Source organism: Glycine soja, chromosome 6 (genome assembly GCF_004193775.1).
Source record: "Glycine soja cultivar W05 chromosome 6, ASM419377v2, whole genome shotgun sequence".
Taxonomy (NCBI): domain Eukaryota; kingdom Viridiplantae; phylum Streptophyta; class Magnoliopsida; order Fabales; family Fabaceae; genus Glycine; species Glycine soja.
The window spans coordinates 15,378,068-15,403,268 of record NC_041007.1 but is presented as its reverse complement, the minus strand read 5'-3'; the positions used below and the strand labels follow the sequence as shown (position 1 = coordinate 15,403,268).

The following is a 25,201-nucleotide window of genomic DNA, read 5'->3' as shown; positions in this document are numbered from 1 at the left end:
GTTTTATAAAAAAGAACTCTATTTTATTTCCAATCAAATTGAGAGAATATTGCTCAAGTTTATTACCAAGATTCCTAATATACTAAGCCTAAACACTGAAGACAAAGTACCTCATGACTCATGTTATTTTTCATTTTTCAACTTCGCTTTCAGTGTATGTTTTTATAACCCTCCACCTTTGCTCGGTTTATTCAAAGCACTAGCAAGCCGTATATGTGATTAAATGTCAAGTAGGATTTTCCCATACCCCATTCATATCCACATATTTAAGTAATATTAGTTAGAATTTTCTAATTAATAATTAGTTAAAATTGTGATGCAATTAGTTGTTGTTTTTAGTTTTACAAAAAATACAATAATGCTATAATTCATTTTGTTATATTTTAAAATTCATAAATTAGTGATATGCTAGTAATGGACTCAAGATATCTGATATTTAATTAGAGTGGTTAATAATATTAGGGTAGACCTTAATACTATAGACTTAATAAAGAAGTCATTATTAAGTTTCTTATGTATAGACAAGCGCACCTGTTGCATTTGTTTTAGCATCTTGATATAGGTCTTCTTGTATTAGGGAGACTTTAGATTTTCTTTAACTGCGGGGTATGCCCCGTTTATTATTGTATCATTTTGGATTTAATATAATTTACATTTTTTTTCCCAAAAAAAAATAAAGAAGTCATTAAGTTATATGTTTACATGTGAATGCACCTTTTCTAATTTTACACACACACAAAAAAAAAAATATATATATATATATATATATTATGTCTTTTTGACTTGATTCGTTACCATTAATTACCCATGTAACTATGTAAGGGAAAGTGAGACTTGTATTTTTAGTGGGTTTTTTTTTTCCATCTTATGCTCAACTGGTAGATGTTTCTACCAAAGCTTAAGGAGAGAAGTAATTTGATTGTTTTCTTCACAAATTGGACACTCAAAATCCGCATGCTCCAACTTGAGAGGGTTAGGATATTTCGAGAAACTAGCAAACTGTATAAAATCAATTGAAATTAGAGAATATTACCAAAGCTATATTTAGAAGTAATGAGATATTTGTAGAAGATATGATATTGTAATTATATAATTAGCCGTTATTATGCAAATCAGCTTAAATTAGGTAGCTAAAAGTATGCTCTAATCTTGCATATTTTTATTTCCTTGAAAATCAATAGACATTCAAGTATTTCTCAATGAAAATTACTTTCAACTAATTTATAAAATAGTTTACTCTCAAATTCTTCTCCATTAACTCAATCCAGCTGCTTGTTTTAAAAAGCAAGCCGCCATGCAGGTTACATGGATTTTGATATTTCTCTCACATGTCTTCAACAAATAAGGTGTAGCCAAATTGTAAATATCATATGAAAGTCATTTATTCTTGCACTTGAATAATGTAGACCCCTAGTGACCCAGTGCCGTTTTTGGGTAGGTACCCGAGTGCCCATTGTCAGTCTGTCACCTTGATCGTTGTCTACATGTTAGCCGCAATATGCTTTTATTCACCGAGAAAGAACATCATACACCCAAAAGTTCTACACCCGGTGTCCACCACTCATATAAAGCATATGAACATAATTATTTATGTGATTAAAAATGCTACAAGGTTACTGAAATATTTAATGGTAATTAACTTTACCTCACAAGTAGCTGATATTGTCGTGAGGCTATTGACCATACATACCACGAAAGAAATATACATGATATTTTGCGCTTTATTAGATTTATATTATTACCTTATCAGGTCAAATGCATACTTATCTGTATATATTAATATATGATTTAGAGGTCTAATTGCCACTCTTTTTCTTCATTTTGTGCAAATAACATTTTTCGACTCTAAAGAACACGAGTACTTATACTTCATTCAAAACAAATGCCTTACAACACAAGTACTTGTACTTCATTCAAAACAAATGCCTTACAAGTAGAACTATAAATATTCCTTTGTTTAACCGGTATCCAAAATCCTCAGTTTCAAATTCTTGAAACCACCATTTTTTTTTTATTCTAGATGAATCAGAGAATTAGTGTCCAAAATTCCAATTAGATTTAACAATTTTAAACCACCAAAAAGTAAGCCCATGTACATCTACATATTCTGCACGAAGATGAACTGGAGGTGTTTTGATGTGTGAGATGAAATTGCTAACAAACTTTACAAAAAATATTCTTTACTGCTTAGTTGTTGAAGCATAAGGGATAAATCTCATGAGGAAGCTGGATAGGGACCAAATGCAAATCACACCAAGGAATTGTAGGACATTCAGAAGGGTACCCAAAGAGCTGTTTATAGCCATGTTGTGTGAGGTCATCTCTGCTCCTCTAACTGTAAATGATAAAGCTGTCACCAGTTGTGCTGCTCTATTTAGTTGGTGCAACCTATACACCTGTTAATAACACTTCATTAGTTGAGAAAGGTGATCATAAAAGCATATTAGAAATATTTTAGATGATTCAATCCAAAAAGAGACAGCAAATATAAGATAATCAAAATGTAAATTTAGACTGTCAATTAGCCAAAACCAAATAACTTTACTTTCCACTTTCTACCACAAAGACAAAATACAGAAAATTAATCAACAGGGAATTGGATTGTCCTTACTTGAAAGATTAATGGAATGGCAGACCATGAAGGAGACTTTCGATATCGAGCGTACTGCTCAAATGCAAATTGGACAACTATACCAACAAGGTATGGGGCGAGAGTTGCGGAGGCTGCAGGGCCAGTCCATGGCCAGACCAAACCCATAGTCACCATTGGAATTACAAGACTAAGCACCAGGGTAGCAACAGAAGAGACTCTCTGTCCCAATTGTGGGGGTAGAGTATCACTATTGTTTGCAACTGTATCCACTAGCAAGGGTCTTCTTACATGGTCTAGTAGATAGAGGAATACCCCAACACCACAATAGAAAATTGCTTCTGTGAAGAATAATATGAGGAAATCTGGAGATAAAGAAGATATTTCGGAGTTTATAATTCAGAGCTAAGAAGAAAGCAACAAAAAAAAGATGATAGAAAAGAAGAATTAAAGCAAGCAATTAAGCATTATAAAGTTTGAGGATTATCATCTCATACCTACCATAGTTGCAGCATGTAATTCACAAGAATTACAATAACGACAACTCTCTTTTTCCCTGTCACTCCACAAACATCTTGAATTTCTAAACCAATTTCAAGTTTTGAAATGTTTTGTTGATTATTGATATTGAAGTTGCAAAATTTTTCATCCAATATCTGTCTGCATAGTTTAATCTCCATTTCTGTCCAATCATCCAATGAATGATGCCATTCATTTTGTCTAGAAACAAATAATTCCAAGTCAAGCAACCACACTAGCATCATTTCCAATTTCTGAACACCCAAAATGTTTTTCCTAGCATCATCAATTACCAACAAACCCAAATACAAATAATTACCCTTTTCTCCACAGTTTTCATTGTATCCTACTACGAATTACAGCCAAATTATAGACAACACTCCGCATAAAAATAGTAAGTTATGCAAATTACTGCAGACAAAGCGATGTAGCATGAAATACATAAAACATTCAGACACAACAGTCTTGCTTCCAAGGAAAAGTTACCAGTTAACAAAGAGTCCTCAAAAATGATGGAAAGCACTTTGCGTAAATAGAGTGAAGGAAAAATGAAGGAAGCTACTAGGACTGCTGGGCCCAAAAACCACAATATGCTGTTTTGACTTCTCTCTGAATTTGGTAAAAGGATCTTACTGTCTCTTCTGTGTGGACGGCTATAGAATGATATTAAACCTGGTTTTCCATCACTCCCTGATAAATGAGAATACGAGTTGCTTACAGGAGAGATGTCTTCTGCAACTGTATCGTCTTCTGGCACTAAAGCAGTTGTTTCGAGCTCACAGTATTGTGACTGATCCTCAGAGACAACAAAAAGAGCATTAAGCTGTTTCTGTAACCTTCCTTTTAAGTTCGGCATTCCATGTATAAACTTAAGCTGGCATGATTTGTCTAACCGCGATACAAATGCAAAAACAAAAGAATATTAACAAAGACATATTCAAAGGAGGTTATACAAAATATATTGCAAATTGTAGATCACACCCTTTAACTTTGGTCCACATGCAGATTAAATCTCAAGGTTTGAAGTGTGCAAATGACCCCTGGGAACATAATACTTTGTGCAAAACACCCTCAATTAAGCAAACTGTTAACCAACTGAAGGAACTGTCACATGGCAACAAACACAAAAAACAAAAAAAGAAAAACAAAGTGGGGAAATTGCAAATGTGACCCAAGTCTAAAATACAGTATTCTTTCAGTTTTTAACCTTCAATATACCATAGTTAACGGGTTTTTTAATAGTGTTTTCACACAGTGTGAAGTTCAGCAATCATCTGCACCTTTCTAGACCCCTAAGGTCTAATCCACACATGGGCCACAGTTCAAGGGTGAGCTGCAATTACACAAAAATTCAAATTTCTACAACAAATTTATTCAAGAAATATGCTTGGAACCATTCGTTTCAAAATTGTCATAGCTTTAAAGGATGAATAAGGAATTAAGTTGGACATTTAATGCAGAATGTAGAAATTAAGAAATCAACCAATAAATAAGCTACCTTTAGTGTACAGTTGCAGCTGAGCACCAGTCAGTTGGTTGACAAACAACCCTTGTGATAAGCTCAACTAAATAAATGAAAAGAAATTATGTAAGAGTAAATAAAGCAATACTCAAAGATACAGCAGTTAACAATTTGAAAAACAGTATAATAAAATAGATCTAATCCAACAGACAGCATCACTCAAATAGAAAATCACATGAATTGCTCGATAGGCAGTTTAAAATATCTAGCAGAAAATGGAAAGAGTAATACATGTCATGCCTCATGAATCACGTCATGACCCTGTCCACATCAATTTTCACAAAAGAATTATGTATATAGTAACTTATCTATAGCATGAATTATTTATATGTGGAAATTAATTGACTGTTAAAAAATTAAATAGTATAAACCATACATTAAATTTTCATAGAACTGATTGTCAGAATAACCCATGCAGTTCATATATCACATTTAAAATGCATTTAGTGTTCATAGGAATCTGTGTCTAGAAATAGCACCCAGATATTCTTAGCCTTGTAAACTGTATCATGAAGCACACACACGAACACATAAAATGACTATAAAACGAACACACCAAACAGAATATAGTTTGCAAAAAATTCTAGCAGCCATGCATGACTTTGAGCAAATGACTATAAAATGAATTCCCAATTTTTTTCACTAAACATTCACATAAACACTATTCATTGATCAAATTAATGCACAGAAAATCTATCAGAATGCACACATCCATTTGACCATGTCTCAGGAAAATGCATATACCCATTTGACACATGTAGCAATTTCCTGTGCAACTTGTATCTAACATAAACCAAAATCAATTAACCACCTTAAGAAAGTTGAAAGGAAGAGTGAAGGAGACAGAGAGAAAAAAAAGACACAGAAGTTCAGCACTTGTAAAAACCAATTTACAGCTAGGGAAATCATAAACTGATTACTAAGTTAGCTATGATTTATCTTGCTACTGAACTTGCTGCCCAAACCAAAACAATACCATTTAGGTCTACCTTCTATAACCACCTTATAATTAACACCTTACATATCTTTTTCTAGCAGAGCAAACCATCGCACCATTGGTTATTAATAATTTTCAGAAGGTAATTACATAACTATTTTTGGAGTAAATAACAAAAAAACAAGTATCATATTTTGTATATCCTTCATGTACTGTATGAAGATCATGGTGTCTTGTTTGAGGAAACATCCAATTATCAAATGCATATTCAACAGTCTCCTTAATTTTCCTTCTTCCTTTCCAAATGCCTTTGCAATATACAGTTGGTGTAATTGTTCGAATAAAATTGACTACGGTTACAAGGCTATTAAAGAATGAAGATTTAACATCAATGTTTGCAGCGCCAAAGGGTGAATATAAATACTAAGAATTTACTTCACATTCCCTCTTCATTAAGCTACTTTTTTCCAAATAACACATTTGAAGGGATCAGTTTTTCTGTATCTCCACTAATGTTTATTTTCAGTCAAACCATACTGATGAAGCGAAATTCAGCACCAACCCTATCCTATCTAAAAGTCCAATTGTAGCAGGGACATTCTCCCTCGGCAACCTAAACACATAACAAAATTAACTTTCGATTCTTGAGGTTTAAAAGAGGAACTTCTACTGTCCTAGTTCCACAAAATTTAAAAAGAAAAGCCTTAACACCACCGATGAAAAACACAATTTTTTTTTTAAAAAAAAAACATGCATACATAACTATCGGTCACTCTTAGTCAACCCAAACCATGTAGACAAGTACTACATACACATTAATTAAAGAAAACTGAAAAGCAAAACCATTATGAAATTGTAAAATTGGGGAACAGAGTAAATTGAGAAACAATTCAATAAATTCATTAGCATAAGCACCTGGGCACTTCTAGTGCGTTGGAAAGGAGAAGAAGAAAGAGAAGCCGCGGAACATGAAAAAGTGGAACCAAACTTAGCATTTGCCATAACAATATTGCGAATGAAGAAGGTAACGAGAGAGCGAAAGGTCGAAGGATAGAAGAAGGGTCTCACGTTGGTTGAATCACTGAACCATCATCTTAGTTCTTAAATAAAGAAAGATTTAGCGAATAACCCAAAGTGGAACCCAGTCTGAGTCTTACAACGTGTGACACTGCCCTCAGCCGTAGGTTTCTGGGTCTTATGAGTCTTACTTACTTGTATACAATTGAACCGAACCCGTTTTTGTTTCTGTTGCGGAATTGGGAATAGGCTAGGTCGGTTTAGAGGGGTCACCCACGATTTGACCTACATAAAGTCTGATCTGACTTATTTAATTAAAAGGCTAGGTCAGACTTTTTTAAAAGCTCATTAAATTAAATAGGTCAGGCTTAGCCTTATTAAAAGGCCGATCTATATATATATATATATATTTATTTATTTATATTATTTTTTTGGTACAATTAATATTATTTTTGTAAAAATCAGCAGATTTCATTCCTATAATTAAGTAAAATTTTAATTACAAGTTTTTTTATTAGCAAATAAAAGTCATATCCTATCATATCATATTACGTTCTTATATAAAAATTATATCCTATTACGTTCCTATATAAAAATCATATCAATTTTTTATCAGGTTTTTTTCTTTAACTTTTCTACTACGTTCCTAATCAAACAAAAATCATATTCTTTTCACTTCAAGCTTTTATATTATTAATATATTTTTAGGACTACCAACTAAATTAACGTTAGATTAAAAATTAAGACAAATTATATATTAAGGCCTTATTTAGTCTATTATAAAAGGTGTGCTATTTTTTTTTTATAAAAACAACTCGGAATATTAAAGATTTAATGTGAATAAGACTTTTAAATAGGCTATCAGGTCAGGCTAGGCTTTTAAGAAGGTTAGGCCGAGTCAAAATAAAAGCCTTTGATAGACTATAGACTAGGCTCAGGCCTCAAAAATTAATCGTAGGTTAGGCTCTGACCTTTTAAGCCTATTCCCACCCTTAATTGCCCGGCCAACACTTTAACCTTTTTTTTCATGGGTTAGATTTTTCAACTCATATACTAATTTTGACTATTATTCAAGAGATTTTTTTAAAAATAGTTCTCTTTTTTTTTTTCTTATGCATGAACATATAGAAATCTTATACCCCACTGGCCCTGATTCACAACCTAGGTTAAACATTTTAATCCTAACAATTTTGGCATATTACATTCTATGCCTTTTTTTTCTTTCTAAATTTTATTCTTTTCTCTTCTAGTTTTGAAATTTACATTTTCCTTCCCGGAAATATGAATGTGTTCTATAATTTGTAAATGTAAAAAAAAAAAATAGGGACATTTTTTTTATCTTTCCCTGAGGTTCTTTGTATAATTGAAGCCTAATTTTAAATCTTTTTCTATTAACCTTAGAAATGTAAAAAATAAAATAAATATTTACAGTGAAATTAAAACTAAAAATAATCAATAGTAATTGCAATATCATTCAAACCAACAACTTGTTGGTAATAAAATTACATTTAAAACTTTATTTGATTTTATAAAATCTAAAAATTAATAATTGAATGTTTAAAATTAACTTTCAAAAGCACACAAATTTATACATAGATAACCGCTATTTATGGCAAGTCAAGCTCGTGTCTAACTTTTCTATTGACTAAAAAACTGATTTATCTGTTTAGTAAATAAATTTTTTTAAGTAACTTCTAATATTTTTTAAAATACTACTTGGAATAAGATTTTTTACACTAGCTTTTAAATTTTTATATTTTATATCATTTTTATTCTTGATAATTATTCAAATTCTTTATTATTATTTTTAAATATATCATTTTACATTTTCAGTTATCTCAACCGTTAATTTTACTATATATTTTTAATTTAATAAATTAGCTTAAAAATTTTTAGTTACCAATTAATTTTTCAAATAATTTTATCAAATATAACCAACATTTATTCTTATATTAGTCTTGTTTATAAATAAAATCAAGTTATTATTATAAAACAAGATTTTATCACGTAATATCATATGATAGTTCTATATTGATTTTTTTTTCTCACCAAAAAGTTACTGAAAATTTTTATTTAATTTTTAATTCATTAGATATGCAATTATAATAATTTAGTGATAACGAGTGTATATTCTATTAAATCAATCAATTAAACCATTATGTTTTATATTAATTTCAATTTTATATAAAATAATGATCAATTTATTAAATTTATGAAATACTTTTTTTAGATATGATAATCAATTAAATGATCAAAATAATAAATAAAATAATTTACTTGATTATTATATATTTTATTAATTAAAATATATTTTCCATTCTTATAAGTAATTTTGTTTAATTTTGCCATCTTAAAAGCATAACGTGTCAATATTAACTAGGTTTATTCACTTCAAATTTATTATAAAAAAAGTTACACAAATCTAATCTAACTTAGTCTAAATTATTTTGATTAATTCAATTCAAATAACAAAGTTTGATAAAACTCAACCAAAAAAACTATTACTCCATGTGTATTTGATTCACTAAAAAACAAGGGACGATACAACATAAAAATAATTGTCTAACGTTTGATTTAAAGAATAATTAAGGGACAACATAAAATAAAGAAAGATGAATAAGACAAATACTCAAAACTTGTACCTCACTAAACTTTATAATTTTTTGTCAGTGTCTAATAAAAGTAAAAAAATACATTATTATCTTTTCTTTCTAACTTTTCATTATCTCACACATTTTTTTTTTTCATATTTGTCTCATTCTCTAAACCTCTCTCTTCAAACATCGTTGGTTATCAATGAAGTTAGTATCGATTGTTATTATTCCCCTTTGTTTCATTATTTCTTTTTTTTTCCTCTTTCTTGTTATGCTTTTTTTTCTTTTGGTCGTTGTTATTATCGTCATGATCGTGTGACGACCTCACGTCACCATACTCTGTGCTCAATGACATCATAGGCCGCACCTCTTTTGTGGAGATGTTTATCTTTTTTGTGTTGTAAAATGCTATTAATATATCTAAGATTTTATAATAAAATTTATTCAATATATAAATATATGAAATAAGATATAATACAAAATTAATCGACCACTATATAATAAACAAAGTTATTTTATGACTTAATTACTTATCTAACATTATTACATTTGTCTCATCTTTTCAAGAAATCAAGCGTAACCTATAAGTCATTACTTGAGGACCGAACACAACACCAGTTAGCAGTTAGCGCAACCTTGTGGGCCAGGAGAAGAGGTGAGCAATTATTAGTATTTATTTATTTCTTATATTTTGGGGGTGGTGACTCTGACAAAGTATGTTTTTGTTGCTGTTGTAACTTGTGTGGTAGTATCACAAGTGAAACTGAAGCGAAATCATCCCAATTTGCAAATGCCTAAAACCTGAATTTGGAAGAAAGAAGATATAAATAAAATGGCGAGTGTGCCTTCACCTTCTTCTTCTCCTCCTCCTCCTCCTCCACGCTCCGGCAACACCTCCCCCAACAACCAGGTGAGTCAATTCACGCTATTCAACTTCACGCATGCACACGCGCGCCTCTATGCTAATTATTCTCAGTTTTTTCCCCCCTAAGTTGGAAGCTGTTACAAATAATGGGGTTTCTCACGTCGATGATAAAAAACCTAACTTCACCGATGGTCTTGAGTAAGTTCTTTTTCTTTTTCTCTACCTGTTTTGCCCTTATTATTCACTGTTGATTCGGTGTGCATAGAACTCTTTATTTAAAAAAGAAAATTGCTTTGAATTTTCTGGAGATCTTGAACTGTAAAGCTTTTTATTTGAAAGCTATTTGAAAATTTCGTTAGCTTTCACTGTTTATTTTTCTCTTCATCTCTTGCATTGGCAACATTATCAATCATTATGAGTATGGCTCGGATCACGCTCTGTAAAAAGGGAAATCTTTTTAGAATGGATCCGTTTCTTTTAGGTCTTGTCACTTGTTGGTGTTGTTTTTGAACTTAAAGCTGGGTTGTAATTTGGTGATAGAATGGTTAGAAAATTCAACGTGGGAAGTGTTAGAAAATACAATTAGGTATTTTTTATTGATTTGACTAAGTGTGTGTTTGGATTGCCGTTTTAGTGTATGTTTGGATTGAAGTGTGTAAACTTAAGGTTGAGTCAAACCTAAGTTTGCAAAAGTATCTAAAGTCTTGTTTATCTAGAATTAAGTTTGCAGGCAAAATTTTACTCTGAAACATACTTTTGAGGGATAATCAAACATAACCTCAAACTGATTTTACTCTCAAAATACTTTCGGACCCTTCCACCTGAAATCCAAACATACCCTTAGAGGCATGATAGACGAGGAAAGGGGTATGTTAGGAAATATCCTTGGAAGAGCTAAGTGCCTTAGTAACTGTCAGTTAGTTAGAACAGCTAGGATAACTAACTGTTAGTTAGTTAAGAAACTATAAATAGTCAATTAGAGGGAATGGGGGATTAGGAAGTGGAGGGTGGTGAGACCTCAAAACTCGTCTGTATTCTGTCTTGGGTGTTGGAGGCATCACAATAGTAATACACACATTCTCTGCTTCTGGTTCAGTTCTATCAAGGCGCCAAATGTCTGTTCACACGTTCCAAAGTAAAAACGGAGACATAAGAATTTTGGTGGATTGAGAAAAACGTGGGCTATGTTCAACCTAACCTTTTCCCAAACACACCCAAGCATCATCATTTTATAGAGTAACCGGCTATGTGCCACTGCTAGAAAACAACATCCTCTGGCTGAATTTTTAACAGTTCATATTAGAATGGATGCATAGCAATGATATATTTGGCTTGTTTGATTCCTTTATGGAGGATTTGATACAGCCACCATATATATTGAAATTAAACAACATGGATGCACCAGAATAGGTGTTAATTTTTGTAATAAAAATAAGGAGAGCAGGATGGGAAAGAAAAAGATAATACAAGGGAGGGTGAGAATATGCAGATGAGAATAGTGTCAGAGAAATTTTAATAGGAATTTAAGAGAATATTGCATATTGCCCCAACTTTGATTCTGTAATGTTCTTATTTGTAAAGTACTCAAATTTAGCAGCCTTGACTTGCTCACCCTCTCTACCTAGGCTTTTTCCTTCTTCCATGAGATGTTTCCACACCCTTTAAATGTGAGCCTAATTCCCCCTTAAATTTTCTAATGGTATGTTTATTGTTAGGATATAAGGAGAAGGAAGAGTTAGTTAATATAGTTAAACTACTAATGAGTTAGTTAGTTAGTTAGAGGGGTTTATTAGATATAAATAGAGGAAGAAGGATAGGAGAGAGGGGGATCTTATCATTTGTAGATTGAGCATTATCTCTTTGTGAAAGGAGAAATCCTTTGTGAAGGGGAAACCCTTGGAGGAGAGTTTTCTCTCCTATTTTCTGTTCTTTTCTTACTAGTCAATAAAATCTTTTATTTTCTTCCTCATTTCAATTCTTGGCTCCTAACAAATTGGTCCGACCTGCCGGATCTTTGAGGGGAAGCCAGTGTTAGAGATGGAGGAAGCGCAAATTTGGGCTAAGAAGGTGGAGCTGCCAGCGTTCATGGGGACAGACCCAATTGGTTGGATTGCTAGGGCTGAAAAATTCTTTGAGGTACAAGAAATTCCTTCGTTCCATAAGCTGCAATATGCATTCATGAGCATGGAGGGTGCTGCAACACATTGGTTCTACATTTGGAGCCAAAACAATCCAGATTCAGATTGGGAGTCATTTTCCACAGCTTTGATCAAAAGATTTGAAGATTGCCATGGTAACCACATCTTTGAAAGATTGAGTATCTTGAAGCAAGAAAAGTCAACTAAGACAAAAACCCACATCAAAAAATGGGAGACTTCCACAAAGTTCTTGAAAGGGAGGACCGACATTTCAGAGCGGAAACACATGTTGCGCAAGATATTGAATGAAGAAGTTGATTCCCATGCCTCTTAACAAGACAAAAATAGCATGGAGGGAAGTGGATTAGAATTCAGTGAAGCAAAGGCTAGTTCTTGGGCAAGAAAGGTGGAACTACCCAGCTTTGATAGAAGCATAGAAGGGGGAACTGATTTGAAGGGTAGCAGTTTTGAGTGTGACAGTGACCCATTGCAGTTCTTGAAATCAGAAAACAGAAGTAAAGAAGGTTCAGTAATCAAGAACCACACCCTTTGTGGTGGAGAAGAAACCAAAAATGATGAAGCAAAGTTAGCAAGAGAAAAAAAGATTGAAAAGGTTATGGAGGAAGAAGTTGATCCATCGATAAAGAGGGAGAAGCACAAGGAAAACGAAGTGACGAATGTGGGCTGCGAAGACAATTTTCTTGATAACCCAATTACAGATTTGATCAAGAAGGAAGTCGAAGCACATTGTTTTCAAGATTCAGATTTCCATAAAAAGATTGTTATGGTGAAACAAAAATCATTCATGAAGGTGGTTGGAACAACAACGGTGCTGAAATCCTGGAATGCCAACTTGTTGGGTGAGCCTTTAGCATTAAATTTTGTTGCATCTATGGCTGACAGCTTAGCCATGAAGCTAAGACAGAAGGAATGTACTGAGCCAGTCATGCTGATTAAAGTTATATGGAGTCCACCCTTGTCCCTCCCACACCGAAGCCACCGGATCTCAGTTTGCATGCAGGGGTAGTGGGTCGTTCCTAGTTAAGCTACAAGGGTGCAGTAGTCTTCCAGCAATCAGACAAAATTTTAGGAAGTTTCAGTGTGCAATTCCAGTTTTCAAATTCCAACCTTGAGGACAAGGTTGAGTTTTAGGAGGGGTGTATTGTTAAGATATAAGGAGAAGGAAGAGTTAGTTGATATAGTTAAATTTCTAATGAGTCAGTCAGTTAGTTAGTTAGTTAGTTAAAGGGGTTTATTAGATATAAATAGAGGAAGAAGGATAGGAGAGAGGGGGATCTTATCATTTGTAGATTGAGCATTAGCTCTTTGTGAAAGGAGAAATCCTTTGTGAAGGGGAAACCCTTGGAGGAGAGTTTTCTCTCCTATTTTCTGTTCTTTTCTTACTAGTCAATAAAATCTTTTATTTTCTTCCTCATTTCAATTCTTGGTTCCTAATAGTATGGCTATGATCATAGGTGCTTCTTGCAAGATTACTCTTATAGAGCTTCGATTGCCAACTGAGCCAAATAGATGAAGTGTCTAGGTTCAGGCCTTAGTGGCAGCAAGATGTTTGAAATTATCTGACATTTGGAAATAGATGTGATCAATGGTAGAAGTATTTCAAGCCATTTTTGAGATACTGATGAAGGACCAAAACATTGTTCTTTGTGTTGAAACTAGCATTGGTATCTGCATAAGTGCATATTAGAACAGCTCATTTATATATTTAATCTTTTTTCTGAATGAAAATCTCCTTTGAACCCATTGTTTTTATCATAGCAATCTGTGATGTTAGTTAGAAGTTTGAAACTTTATAATTTATATTTGTTTGGATGACCATACTGCTATGATACTTGGTATTATGGTTTCAACTTAGTCACATCCTTTGGTGTATGTGGGCTCAACACTTTATAGTTATGTTTCTTGGTTGATTTAGTATCATATAATTGCTAATTCAGTTCTTCTCCTTTGTGTATGGTTTGGAAACTAAAAGAAGCAAAAGTTTACTTATCCTTTAATGTATGCTTGTTTTGCATAAATAGTCCATTCAAATTCCTCCTTACCATTTACTATAGTGGTTTAGGAAGACTAGTGCTGAGTGCCATTTCAGTATCTCATGGATATTTTTGAATAAATTAAATTCAATTGCTCATCTGATCTCTTGAGTCATATAACTTCATTTTCAGTTACATAGTCATTAGTTTGCCCGTTACATAGTCATTAGTTTGCCTAATATGCACATCACATTCACCACTGTTATCAGATTTAATTATTATTCCCCTTTAGGTTATTTTATTTTTTGGCAAAAAAAATCTATTTTAGAATGCTGTAAAGTGTGTGACTTATATGTTAAAGGACATAAATCTAAAAACTTTGGACTTAAAAATGTTATTAGCTGCAACTGCAAGTTCTTTTCCCAGATTGAAATAATTTATCATATTCTTCAATTTGCAGTCACTTGGATAGTCCACAGTGCATAGAGAGGTTCAGAAAATATGATCATGATTATGCTCATCGTTTGCTGGCAAAATATTTCTCTAACAAAAACTTCAATGGAGGTATGCAACATTAGCTATATTTTTTGGTAATAAAATATATAAAAGATGTCTGCTTTCTCTGCTACTGGTATTACAAATTCCTTTGATTTACGCATGAAAAGTCCATTGTGCATACCTTTGTGAATATATTGCTGCAGTTTATGTGTGTATTGTTTTGATAGTAAATATTTTTTTTTGCAGGCAACATATTTGATTTGGAAATAACAGTAAATGATGAAATCATAAAGTCAAGCAGGTAAGCATGTGTTATGAACTAAAACATCTTGCATGTTCCATGTTAGAAAATATCAAGAGAAGAATACAACTAAGAATGACTGATTCAATGTTGTTAGCCTCTATATACTGAAAAATAAAGTTCAATACAAGAAAGATAGGCCCAGCCCTATTATACAAAATAACATAAAAAGCACGTACATGAACATTTTCTCTAACATTCTTCCAGTTACTAATCCAAGCTCCTACATTTTTGTCTAGCTTGACTTGTTACAGGTCATATGCAGATCCTGTAGTAGGTTTTGAAGACCAATCCAGCAATGGATCAACTCCACCAGCAGATTCCCAAGCTAACATCCCCAATGGGAAACATGCGGTGAAGAAGAACTGAAATAATGTGCCTTGAGAAGCATCATCAGTGCATGACATCTTAGAAAGCTTAACGCAAATTCAGGAACTTGTGACTGAAAAGATGGTCATGGTCTCAACCATCAAATTCCTAGCGTAAAACAGATGGTTTTTTGGGGTCATAATTACGTGTTAAGAGGCGCTATTTATACGATTCAGTATACTGATTGCAAAGTGCATCATTGCCACCCACTAACTTATTCTGCATTTCACATTCATTCTAGTTGTTTAAGTACTATAAAGAAAGTCCATGATATAATACTGTCTCTGTTTCTTTTTAATTATCAGATTTTTTATTTATTTATCTGTCATGTACAAAGTTTTTCTATTTATCTGTCATTTATAAAATTTGAGATCACATTAATTATTTGTTTATCAATATTTTAATTAATTTACAAATATTTTATTGTGGTGTGAAAAAAGGAATAAATAGCAAACCTCACAATTATTTTATTAGAATAAAAAAAATATTGTATTTCTTAATTTTTACATTAGTTTTAAAAGACAGATAAAAAGGAATACTATCAATTGGTGCCGCTCCAATTGCTTTGATACAATCAAACATCAGTTTATACCATGTTTAACCAACAGTGTTAAATTATCAAATTTTCAAATACTTGTGTACCAAGTCATTTTACTTCATCTTCCCAAAAAAGTTAACTTTGATATATTCACCTTATCCTGGAAGATTGATTGAGGAGGGGTTTCTAGCACCCTCCAAGAAGCAATACCAGAGGGTAGCAACGAGCAGAACCAATACAACTTCAGTTCTCTCTCTCCAGTCTCCACTGTTCCCTCAAAGTCAACTCCCCCCCCCCCCCCCCCCCCCCCCCCCCCCCCAATCCATCATCTCTGCTTTCTTCCCTCACTATGCAGGGTCATTCTACACAATACATTCTCCGGATTCTGGCTGACAAATCATAAAACGTATCTTCTTCTGCTGATTGACAAAATATGAACACTCACTCGGTCAAGCCTTATCAATCGTCAATTCAACCAGGACGAGGTTTACACACCTATAATTTCGCCAGTAGTTTCCCAAGTTGAAATAATGGTAGATAATACAAAGGATAGAGGGAGGGTTGGGGACAAAACTCAGCTAAAGTACTAGTTACAGAATAGAATCAATCTCACATAGAACCTCGAAACACAAGCAGTGATTCAAAATAAATAAAAAATACAACCTAATCTAAGAATAAAGTGACGTTTTCAATATAACATGAATTAGGAACTTAACTTCCTCATGACCACTTGCTCAACACCAAAACCCCAACAGAAAATGGGATTGGCCATATCTCATTTAAAAATTTCAACGCTACGGAGTATTCCCTCCTTCATCCCTCTTCAGCCTTTCTGGAGACTACCCCTAAGAATATTTCCAATTTCCAAACCTAAATAAGATTAGCCCTCTTCAAAAATCTGATTGTTCGACAATAATAGGGCCATATAGATTCCACATAATCAAGATACATCTCCACTATCCATTCCTGCAATTCTTTCAACTTTTTTCTTATTAGCTGTTTATAGTCTCTATTTTTAACGCGCAATATAGGCTGCAAAACATAAGTTGAGATATCCTCTTTGAGCTTGCCACGAAAAACATAGCTGTAGGCCAAAATGCAGTAATAAGGAGAATTCTTGAGTAATTTGACAGTCTGCTTGAAGCTGAAAACATAGAGTGCACATAGCCAACGGATTGCCAAGATTTGGGTAGCCACAATAAGTGGGCCCAAAATCCATAAAGGAGTTAACTCCTTGGAAACTTCAGCACCATATTTTACATTAACAGCCAGGTATAGAGGAATGCTGTAAACAAAAGATAAAGTTAGAAGACACATCAAAAGCATTGTTGTGCCATCAAATGATGTGTTAACATTGTTTAAAAGGGTAAAAAGTTGAAGAATGATGCAGAACCTAGTTACATACTATATTGACTAAGCCGTAAAACATGTCATACACTCTGGGTTTTTTCTCCGTAAATTCAAACTTAAAGTTTGCTTCAATCAAGGCATCCAAGTTGCCCAATACCCATGCATGGATTAAATATGTGACAAGCAAACAACAAATTAACTTGAAGACAACAAAACAAAAATGCATATTGTACAGCAAAAAATGCAAAGACATCCTAGTTCAACAAAGATTGCATCACTTGCAGAGAGGAAAAAACAACAGTACTTACAATACCAACAAAGGAATCTTTATTGTTGCATCGAGGGCCAGAAAATGGGACCATGCCACCTTCAAAATTGCACGTCTTTCCTTAATTTGAGTCTCTTGCTGAGTTTTTGGTAAAATTCCTTCTGATGCAGGTTCTTCAAAAATCTTCTCCACTTCTTGGCTTGATGGTTGTGTGCGCAACATGGTCAGCCATTTATTGAAAAGTCTATGAATAGCAGATGATGTTTCAATGCTATCATTTGTTTCAGATGCATAAGAGAGTGGAACATTGTTAGCTTCCCCACTCTCTCCTAGTCTAACAGAGGTCTTAGGTGCCTTCAACTGATTAGCCCTGATTCCTGAATCATCATTTTGGGTGCTTCCTTTGAAGCCTGAAATCCTCAAAGGTTTGAGCTTGGCTACACAAAAGAAAGGAGGCCCTACACTGGAAACAATAAACCTGTTATGAGAAGCAGGACTACAGGTCATGTGCATTTAGTTTGTGTACGTTTCTGCATGTGCAATGATCACAGGTATGCAACTTAAAAAAATAATTGAAATATTGGAATCAATAAATATGAATTTATACAATAATTACAAATTTTAATATTGGTACTAGAAACAGAGAGAAGACACATAAGTAATGCATCAATCATTTGATGTAAGTAACGTTTACGAGCACAAATTGGTTTTTCTCTCTCCAGAAATCATTTTTCTTTGCTCCAATTCTGCAAGGAGAAAATGGTTTGATGATGACAAAAATATTTCATGTAAGCCCCCATAGAGAGCAATTGAAATTTGATTATGGTAACTCTTTATGATAGGGCAACCTCTTACTAAAAGACACTTCTATCATTTCATTAGTTAGTTCTAAACTCCTTAAAGTGACCCAGACAAAAGACCATACTAATTTCCATCACCAGAATTCACATTTCTGCACCTTAAACAAGCATTCCGCTTTACTAGGCAATGCCAGTCAGTTCTTCCAATCATGTGATGTTTTGTTAAACACTGCTTCAACTTTAGCCTTTTGCTCCATGGCAAATGCCTTGAGGAAGATGTCACACACAAACCCTGCAGAAAAGAAAGCAAATCATCTATATAGTTCATAACCAAACATTCATGGAAATTTGTGATAGCAAAACCAATATCATATGACAAACACAAAACACCCAGTAAAAGAGACAAATAAGACTTTCAGAACAAGCAAGACTTTGCGAATGAGAGACAATCGTATATAGTCTCAACTTTGAATAAAATTTTGATTTTCCTACCCCTGGATTTTTCAAAATTAAAGGGTAAAAACCTTGTTGCTTGAAATATTAAATTTGATACAAAAATTGAATCCTTACCACCAGAAAACATAACTGGATGGTACTAACTACTAATAATCTAATAATACTAGATATAAAAATTGCATCCTCCAACACTAAAATTTGAGAGCATCTTTCTGCAACGAAAAGCAAGAACTGGGAAGCAATCATATTTGACACGGACACTAAACTTTGGCGATAGCAAATCATGTCATTTGACATTTTACATTTACTGAAGACCCTAATTTGACTAATAACAATCATATTCATAGAAATGGAAAATGAAATTGGAAGTAAATTGTAAATAATAATAAAAAAATACATAATCCAAGTACCTGAGGTTGATTTGCTACGAAGGCCATTTTACACTTTTACTCTTAATCCACAACCGCTCAATAAACAGGACCTATTCAAAGATGGAGCTAAAGATACATAAGAAACAGCGTTAATTAAACTTATATAAAGAAGCCAAATTAAACCAAACTGTAAGAGTTTTACATTTCGAATTTGAGAAATAAATTTATGGCACCGACTTTGAAACAAGGAAAAGTGCAGAAATTTTGGATAAAGCGAAATTTGAAGATAAACGAAAGAAAGAGGGAAAGGAAGGTACCGTATCGAAGAACGATAGTGCGGTTTGGGTGAGGGAAGGAATTGAAATGAATGAAGGGAGATTGAAAGCGTAGAACCCTAACCCAAGAAGATGAAAGAATATATGATATGATATCGGTAACACAGTGCCACCACCCCTATCTCTTCTTCCCCAATTCTTCTGTTTTTCTTTACTTATACGAGAAATGCGAATATATATTTATTTTTTTGGAAAAATAATTACATTTTTTTCTAAAAGAGTCCGTTAATTTTATTTTTTTATGGTAATTGTTTTTGTTTTTAAAAGGACTGAGTGTGTTTTTTTTAATCTAAAAAGTCAGAATTTAATATAAGTATTTTCTTTATTAATCTAGGAAGTTATTTTGAGTAGCTTTTAAAATAAGTGTAACTATATTGTTCTTTAAATTAAAAGTGTTTTCTTATAACTTTATATGTATAAAATATATATTTCACAAACATATCATTACTGTTACTGAAAAAGTAATTAAGAAACTACGTTATATTAAAATTTTAAAAAATTATTTTAACATTATGTAAAATTTAATTGAAAGATCTTATATGAATATAATGATATTTAAGATTTTTTTAAAAATATTTTGTTGATGAGTATTTTATAATTTAGATTTTAATAAATTTATAAACTATAAAATTTAAAATGACTTAGTAGATTTGTAAGATTTTAAAGAATTTTATCAATTTTGAATTTTTAGTAGATAGAAACAGAGTATGAGTCCCAATAATATTAGATTAATTTTGATAAAAAAAAATACTTAGTAAATTGATTTAAAAAGAATTATATTTAAGAACAGAGAGAATATTATTGTTTAGTTTTCCAAGAATAATATATCTACTGTAAATTATTATTGGAAATTTTAGTAGTTTCACATTAACTTTCACCTTTCAACAGGTCACAACAAAAAAACACCAGAAAAATTTATTTCTATCTATAGAGATTGAAAGGATTTTTATTTTCGCATATTTATTAATTAACACTATCAAGAATCTTTCATTGCCAAAGGGCTAGAAGCCCAACATACTAGAATCCTCTACAAATATGAAATTAAGACACGTCTACTAAGAGATGTAACTGAGCATATCCAAACTTGAAGACCTTTCTATGATAATAAAAAAATAAAAAACAAACTTGAAGCTCATCAGTGAAGTTAGCCAGTGAAAGCAGGACCTCAATCTTATGAATTACGATGGCATTGTACTACTTTTTCCATAATGTTAATACATAATACATTTATTTATATGACAAAAGGAAAGAAATAAATTTATTTCTCAAAAATAATATATTCTCAAACATACAAATCCTCCAAAATGATAATTAGTGTCATTTAAGTTTTAGAGATATAAGGTTAATTAGATGATTAAGAAAAAAGTCACAATTTCAATCAATTCTGATAAAAAAAAAAACTAATAAATCAACTATTAATATTTGATAAAAAAAACGTCTTATAAATATTTGTCAAAATAAAAGTAAATCATTTGTTATACTAAAACCACTAAAAATATTTTTTCAAGCAATTGAAAGATCAAAGAATTTAAAAATAATGGTTTATTAAATCAAATGCTAGAATTGATTTTATGTAATTATAAGTGAAAAATGTTAAAGCAAAAATTACGCATATTGCTTAAGTATTGTACTATTATTTCAGTTGTCACTGAACATTTTAAAAGTTAAAGTATGTCACCTAGATGAAATTTATATAAAAAAATATAAATCCATTTTAAATGTATTATTAAGTTCTTTTTGTATTAATAATTTGTTGTAAAACCTATTAACGAGATACCTAATAATCGTTTTTTGTTTTTTATTTTTAGGAATATTCATAAAAATATTCCTGTCAAAAAAATATTTGGTAAATGGTATATTCATAAACTTGTTAACAGTATAAGTTTTCTGTAAAAAAAAAGTTACATTTTTTAAAGAATATAAATTACATTTATTGATAAGAATGCCTAAAAAAACATTTATTGATAGAAAATTTTCTTTTAAATCAGAAAAATCTAAATAAATATAGTTACCATTTAAATTATTTAATTGAATATTAAAGAAATATAATTTAATTGATGAAATAGGATGTGTAAAAAATTATTTAATTAAATTAATTCTTAAAAATGTGAGATACTATGAAATTAGTCTAAAAATAAATGTAAAACAGTCCCTAAATTACGTCAAAAAGTTAGTCTTTTCATTACCCTTTATTAGTAGCTTCATCAACAGATGAACAATAACCACGCTGAGGGTCATGTTAGACGTTTGTCTCTCTCTCATAGGTGGACATTCACGTGGTGTCCATTTCAACAGAGATAAAATTAAAAACTTTAAGGGCCAAAATAATAGTGACAAGAGAGTTAAAATATAGCATTTTTGTTTTTTTTTTAAAAAAAAAACCCTTCTTGCATGTTGCATCTAAGTCAGCAGGACCAAAATAAAAAATTAAAATCTGTTTTTGAATTTTTTTCTAAAACTTTATAATATCTTGATTTCCACAAATTTCTATTTCTAAACTATTAAACAAAAGGTTAAAATATAATTTTAATCTTTTTATTTTTTATCAATAATCAATTTTAGTTTTTCTATTTTAAAATTAAGAAATTTAATTCCTTTATTTTATAAAATTAATAATTTTGGTCACTTTATTCAAATTAATGCATTGACAGTTAAAATTAACGTTGACAGTTGTAAATTTTTTTAATGAATTGAAATGTATTTAATTTTTTAAAAAAAGTTATCCTTGAATGGTGATTAAACACTCGATTTTCTTGGTAAGAAAACATTGGTGGCTTTCTTGGTGTTTCTTCGTATCTGGATTTGTTGTCTCTTTTATTAATATGTTTTTTTCTTCTCGAACTAAATTAAAAAATGCCACAAATTAACAAGCATAAGAAATGTCCGAGAAATGCAGTAAAATCCTCCCAGTAATAATTAGGTGTACAATAGCAAGAAATGCAATTATAAGAATTAGGGTACTGAGGATCAAAAGTAGCATTATATATATATAAACAATCACAATTATAGATAATTAGTTAGTTATTTTATTTGTACACAAATTTTTTAATGAACAAAATGTTTCGTAAAAATAATATAGCAGAACACACAAAGGAGGTAGCTAATGAGGCTGGTTTGGGTTTACTGCTTAAAGTGGAATTTGTGGCAGCAAATGCTGAAGCCGACGTCGCAAGGGAAGGTCAGGTTTGGATTTCGCCGCTTATGAGATTAGTTTTTCATGACTTTTCTTTAATTAAATATATTTCAATTCATTAAAAAAATTAAATTATAACAGTCAATGTATTTTTAACAGTCAAATCATTGATATGGATGGAGGACCAAAACTACTAATTTTGTAAAATAAGAGGATTAAAAGTCTCATTTCTAAACTAGGAATACCTAAATTGAGGATTGATAAAAATAGTTGAACAAAAATTATATTTCAGCCATAAAAAATTATTTTAAAATATAAAGGAAAGTCAAGTACTATCTTAATACGATTTTTAAATAATTTTCTAGACTGGATGGAGCCCCAAAAAAGTATCATCAAACTAACTAGAATTGCATTTTTGGCCAAAATATAATTGCAAAAACTGTATAGAAGCTTTATTTTTACTTAGAATATTAACTATAATATTAAAAATAATTTTCAAGAAATTTTATGCAACTGTTTAAATTTCTGTACAAATCACTAAAATACCTATGGCCCTTCTAATAAGCTTGAGGTTAATTTTCATATAGAAGCATTTATTTTCATCATACTAAATATAAATAGATAAAACAATTTTTATCATACTAATAATACATATCATCAAGAGAGTTTCATCTTTCATGGGGAAGCAAATATTATTTTTCTCACCAATCTCATTTTCGCTTTTTTATTGAGAGAGAAAACGTTGGCAATGTACAAAACAACTAACAAATTAAGCAGGGCAAGGACAACCCCGATAACATCTTCTCAACGAAACAGAAGAGGATCATACATTGCATGTTTGGAACCATAGATTATTTAAAATCCAGTTGAAATAGCAGTCAACAATTTAGATAGATGTTTACAAATGTTTAGTCCACGATAAAGAATTGATAGTGCACTCGTTAGCAGTTAGCTTCACGATTGGAATAAGTCAAAATCACTATCTAATCTTGTCACAAAAAAGCTTTAATATCTCTAACCAAGTTGATTTTGAATATGACTAGTGTAGGAAACCACCAAGTTCAGGGTATTCTGTAAACTCAAGGCTGCTATTATTATTATTATTTTGACATAACAAGGTTATGATGATGATGATGATGATCCTTCCCTTACATAAAAGCCACAATGCAACATAGAAAACTACATTCCAATCTTGATGTGGGTAATAGCCAATTCATCGAGCCTAGCTAGGCTAAAGGAACTGCTCCAAGTACAATACATATATTTTGTCATTTATAACAAACTTCTAGTGAGTAACCTGCCCAAAAAGGTCTTAATATGTTGTGGGCTTGACCAAGCCCAAATTTTGCCAAAAATGGGCTTAGTGTGTCTGTAGGGATCACTTGTCTTACAAGTGAAGAGTTTTATTCAAATAGAAGACTCCATGTAGGGTGAGGTTACACGAAAATACCAAATCTTGTTATGTCAGAAATAAAAATCATATCGTGCCTGTCAGAGCTTATTGAACATGTTTCTGAAGACTTTTATTTTCCAAAGAGTGATATTTTTGGAGAAAAAACGTTAACATTCTCACGAGTTGTTCGTCTTCCTCCAAGCCTCATTTGCTTAAACACGATTCTTTCCAATTTACATGAGTGTTTGGAGGCTTGGAGCATGTGAAGGAGGTCATTCGTAACCAAAGTGTCAAAGAGATTACAACATCAAACGTGGAAAAGTAGACATTCAATAGTCAACAATCTAAAGCACTTTTATACTATCATTTAATTAAGTTCGTTAGATTTTTCGATGATTACTTTTAAAATTATACCAATTATAATTTATAATTGAATTACATTATTAGTAATAACTATTAAATTTTAATTAAATCCTATTTTTACAGTACACGGTGACAACTTTAAAAATCGGATACACTCAAACTCGCTTGTCACACAATTATGTTTTCATGTAGTTATGCATTCAAGTGCTGCTAATTTAAGGATAGAATCACTAATATTGTATGAGAAAAACAGGATATGTAATTTTATATTGTCATGTTAAAGTTTTCACAATGACTAATATTACATATTGATAAATCATATTTAAAACTTGTATTTGAAACTTGAGCCATTTAATCTTTACGTAGTATCTAATGGCTTAAAGGTTTTAGTTTTTTTTTAAGGAAAAGATTTTTGTTTGTTAATTGCATGAATGCAAGGAATCACTCGCCGCACACTATGAATGCTGAACATTTTCAGTTAAAAGAGAAAATTAAGATGTACTTTAATTCCCTTGGTCCTCATTTTCTTAAGACAATATAGATATATTCAGATTCACAAATGGCAAATCCATCGAATCTTACAGATGAATTTGAGCATAAAATTATTTAAATAAATTTAAAAAATATCAATTTGGTTTGATCTTTTTAGTGGCTTTTTATTTTCATTTTGAACCAGTCTGAATTGGAATACCCGTATAAAATATCAAGATAGTAATACTTATTATATATATATATATATATATATTTAAAATATTTATAATTTACATAAATACTTATTATTTACATTTATTTGAATGTACTAGTATACAATTTTTTAAAAAATTTCTTATTTGGAATTATAATTTTTTAT

The 25,201-nt window shown here is 31.4% G+C and overlaps 3 protein-coding genes across 7 annotated transcripts; 1 reads left to right on the top strand and 2 right to left on the bottom strand.

Moving 5' to 3' along the window:
* Positions 1-1,844: 1,844 nt before the first annotated feature.
* LOC114416437 lies at positions 1,845-6,831 on the bottom strand. 3 transcript variants are annotated; one of them, XM_028381299.1, is made up of 6 exons: positions 6,637-6,799; positions 6,484-6,493; positions 4,608-4,674; positions 3,596-3,997; positions 2,612-2,955; positions 1,845-2,396 (listed from the first exon to the last, which is right to left on the bottom strand). In XM_028381299.1, exons 4-6 carry the CDS (start codon positions 3,963-3,965, stop codon positions 2,181-2,183), a joined length of 930 nt encoding a protein of 309 aa, XP_028237100.1. In that variant the 5' UTR covers positions 3,966-3,997; positions 4,608-4,674; positions 6,484-6,493; positions 6,637-6,799; the 3' UTR covers positions 1,845-2,180. The 3 variants fall into 3 exon arrangements, with proteins under 3 accessions (XP_028237100.1, XP_028237101.1, XP_028237099.1); XM_028381300.1 differs by having other exon boundaries at positions 6,484-6,490; XM_028381298.1 differs by having other exon boundaries at positions 6,484-6,831.
* A 3,036-nt stretch (positions 6,832-9,867) lies between these two features.
* On the top strand, positions 9,868-15,672 carry LOC114416436. The gene is made up of 5 exons (XM_028381297.1): positions 9,868-10,089; positions 10,172-10,242; positions 14,637-14,740; positions 14,921-14,975; positions 15,215-15,672. The coding sequence occupies exons 1-5, from the start codon at positions 10,012-10,014 to the stop codon at positions 15,342-15,344; spliced, it is 438 nt and encodes a 145-aa protein (XP_028237098.1). The 5' UTR covers positions 9,868-10,011; the 3' UTR covers positions 15,345-15,672.
* A 217-nt stretch (positions 15,673-15,889) lies between these two features.
* LOC114416435 lies at positions 15,890-19,598 on the bottom strand. Of its 3 annotated transcripts, none has more exons than XM_028381293.1 (5): positions 19,445-19,598; positions 19,167-19,253; positions 18,426-18,592; positions 17,541-17,963; positions 15,890-17,167 (listed from the first exon to the last, which is right to left on the bottom strand). In XM_028381293.1, exons 2-5 carry the CDS (start codon positions 19,191-19,193, stop codon positions 16,753-16,755), a joined length of 1,032 nt encoding a protein of 343 aa, XP_028237094.1. In that variant the 5' UTR covers positions 19,194-19,253; positions 19,445-19,598; the 3' UTR covers positions 15,890-16,752. The 3 variants fall into 3 exon arrangements, with proteins under 3 accessions (XP_028237094.1, XP_028237096.1, XP_028237095.1); XM_028381295.1 differs by having other exon boundaries at positions 18,459-18,592; XM_028381294.1 differs by having other exon boundaries at positions 19,167-19,237.
* Between the last annotated feature and the right edge of the window lie 5,603 nt (positions 19,599-25,201).

Bases quoted from the DNA above. Each gene is read 5' to 3' on its own strand.
- LOC114416437 (XM_028381298.1), bottom strand. From the start codon at position 6,570: ATGGCAAATGCTAAGTTTGGTTCCACTTTTTCATGTTCCGCGGCTTCT. The intron at 3,998-4,607 runs GTAGCTTATTTA...TATCGCGGTTAG, and splicing joins GCTGCAACTGTACACTAAAG to ACAAATCATGCCAGCTTAAG. The intron at 2,956-3,595 runs GTAACTTTTCCT...CTTTATCTCCAG, and splicing joins TGAGGACTCTTTGTTAACTG to ATTTCCTCATATTATTCTTC.
- LOC114416436 (XM_028381297.1), top strand. From the start codon at position 10,012: ATGGCGAGTGTGCCTTCACCTTCTTCTTCTCCTCCTCCTCCTCCTCCA. The intron at 10,090-10,171 runs GTGAGTCAATTC...TTCCCCCCTAAG, and splicing joins ACACCTCCCCCAACAACCAG to TTGGAAGCTGTTACAAATAA. The intron at 10,243-14,636 runs GTAAGTTCTTTT...TTCAATTTGCAG, and splicing joins AACTTCACCGATGGTCTTGA to TCACTTGGATAGTCCACAGT.
- LOC114416435 (XM_028381293.1), bottom strand. From the start codon at position 19,193: ATGGCCTTCGTAGCAAATCAACCTCAG. The intron at 17,964-18,425 runs GTATGGTCTTTT...TATTGTTTCCAG, and splicing joins AATTCTGGTGATGGAAATTA to TGTAGGGCCTCCTTTCTTTT. The intron at 17,168-17,540 runs GTAAGTACTGTT...TTTTGTTTACAG, and splicing joins AAGATTCCTTTGTTGGTATT to CATTCCTCTATACCTGGCTG.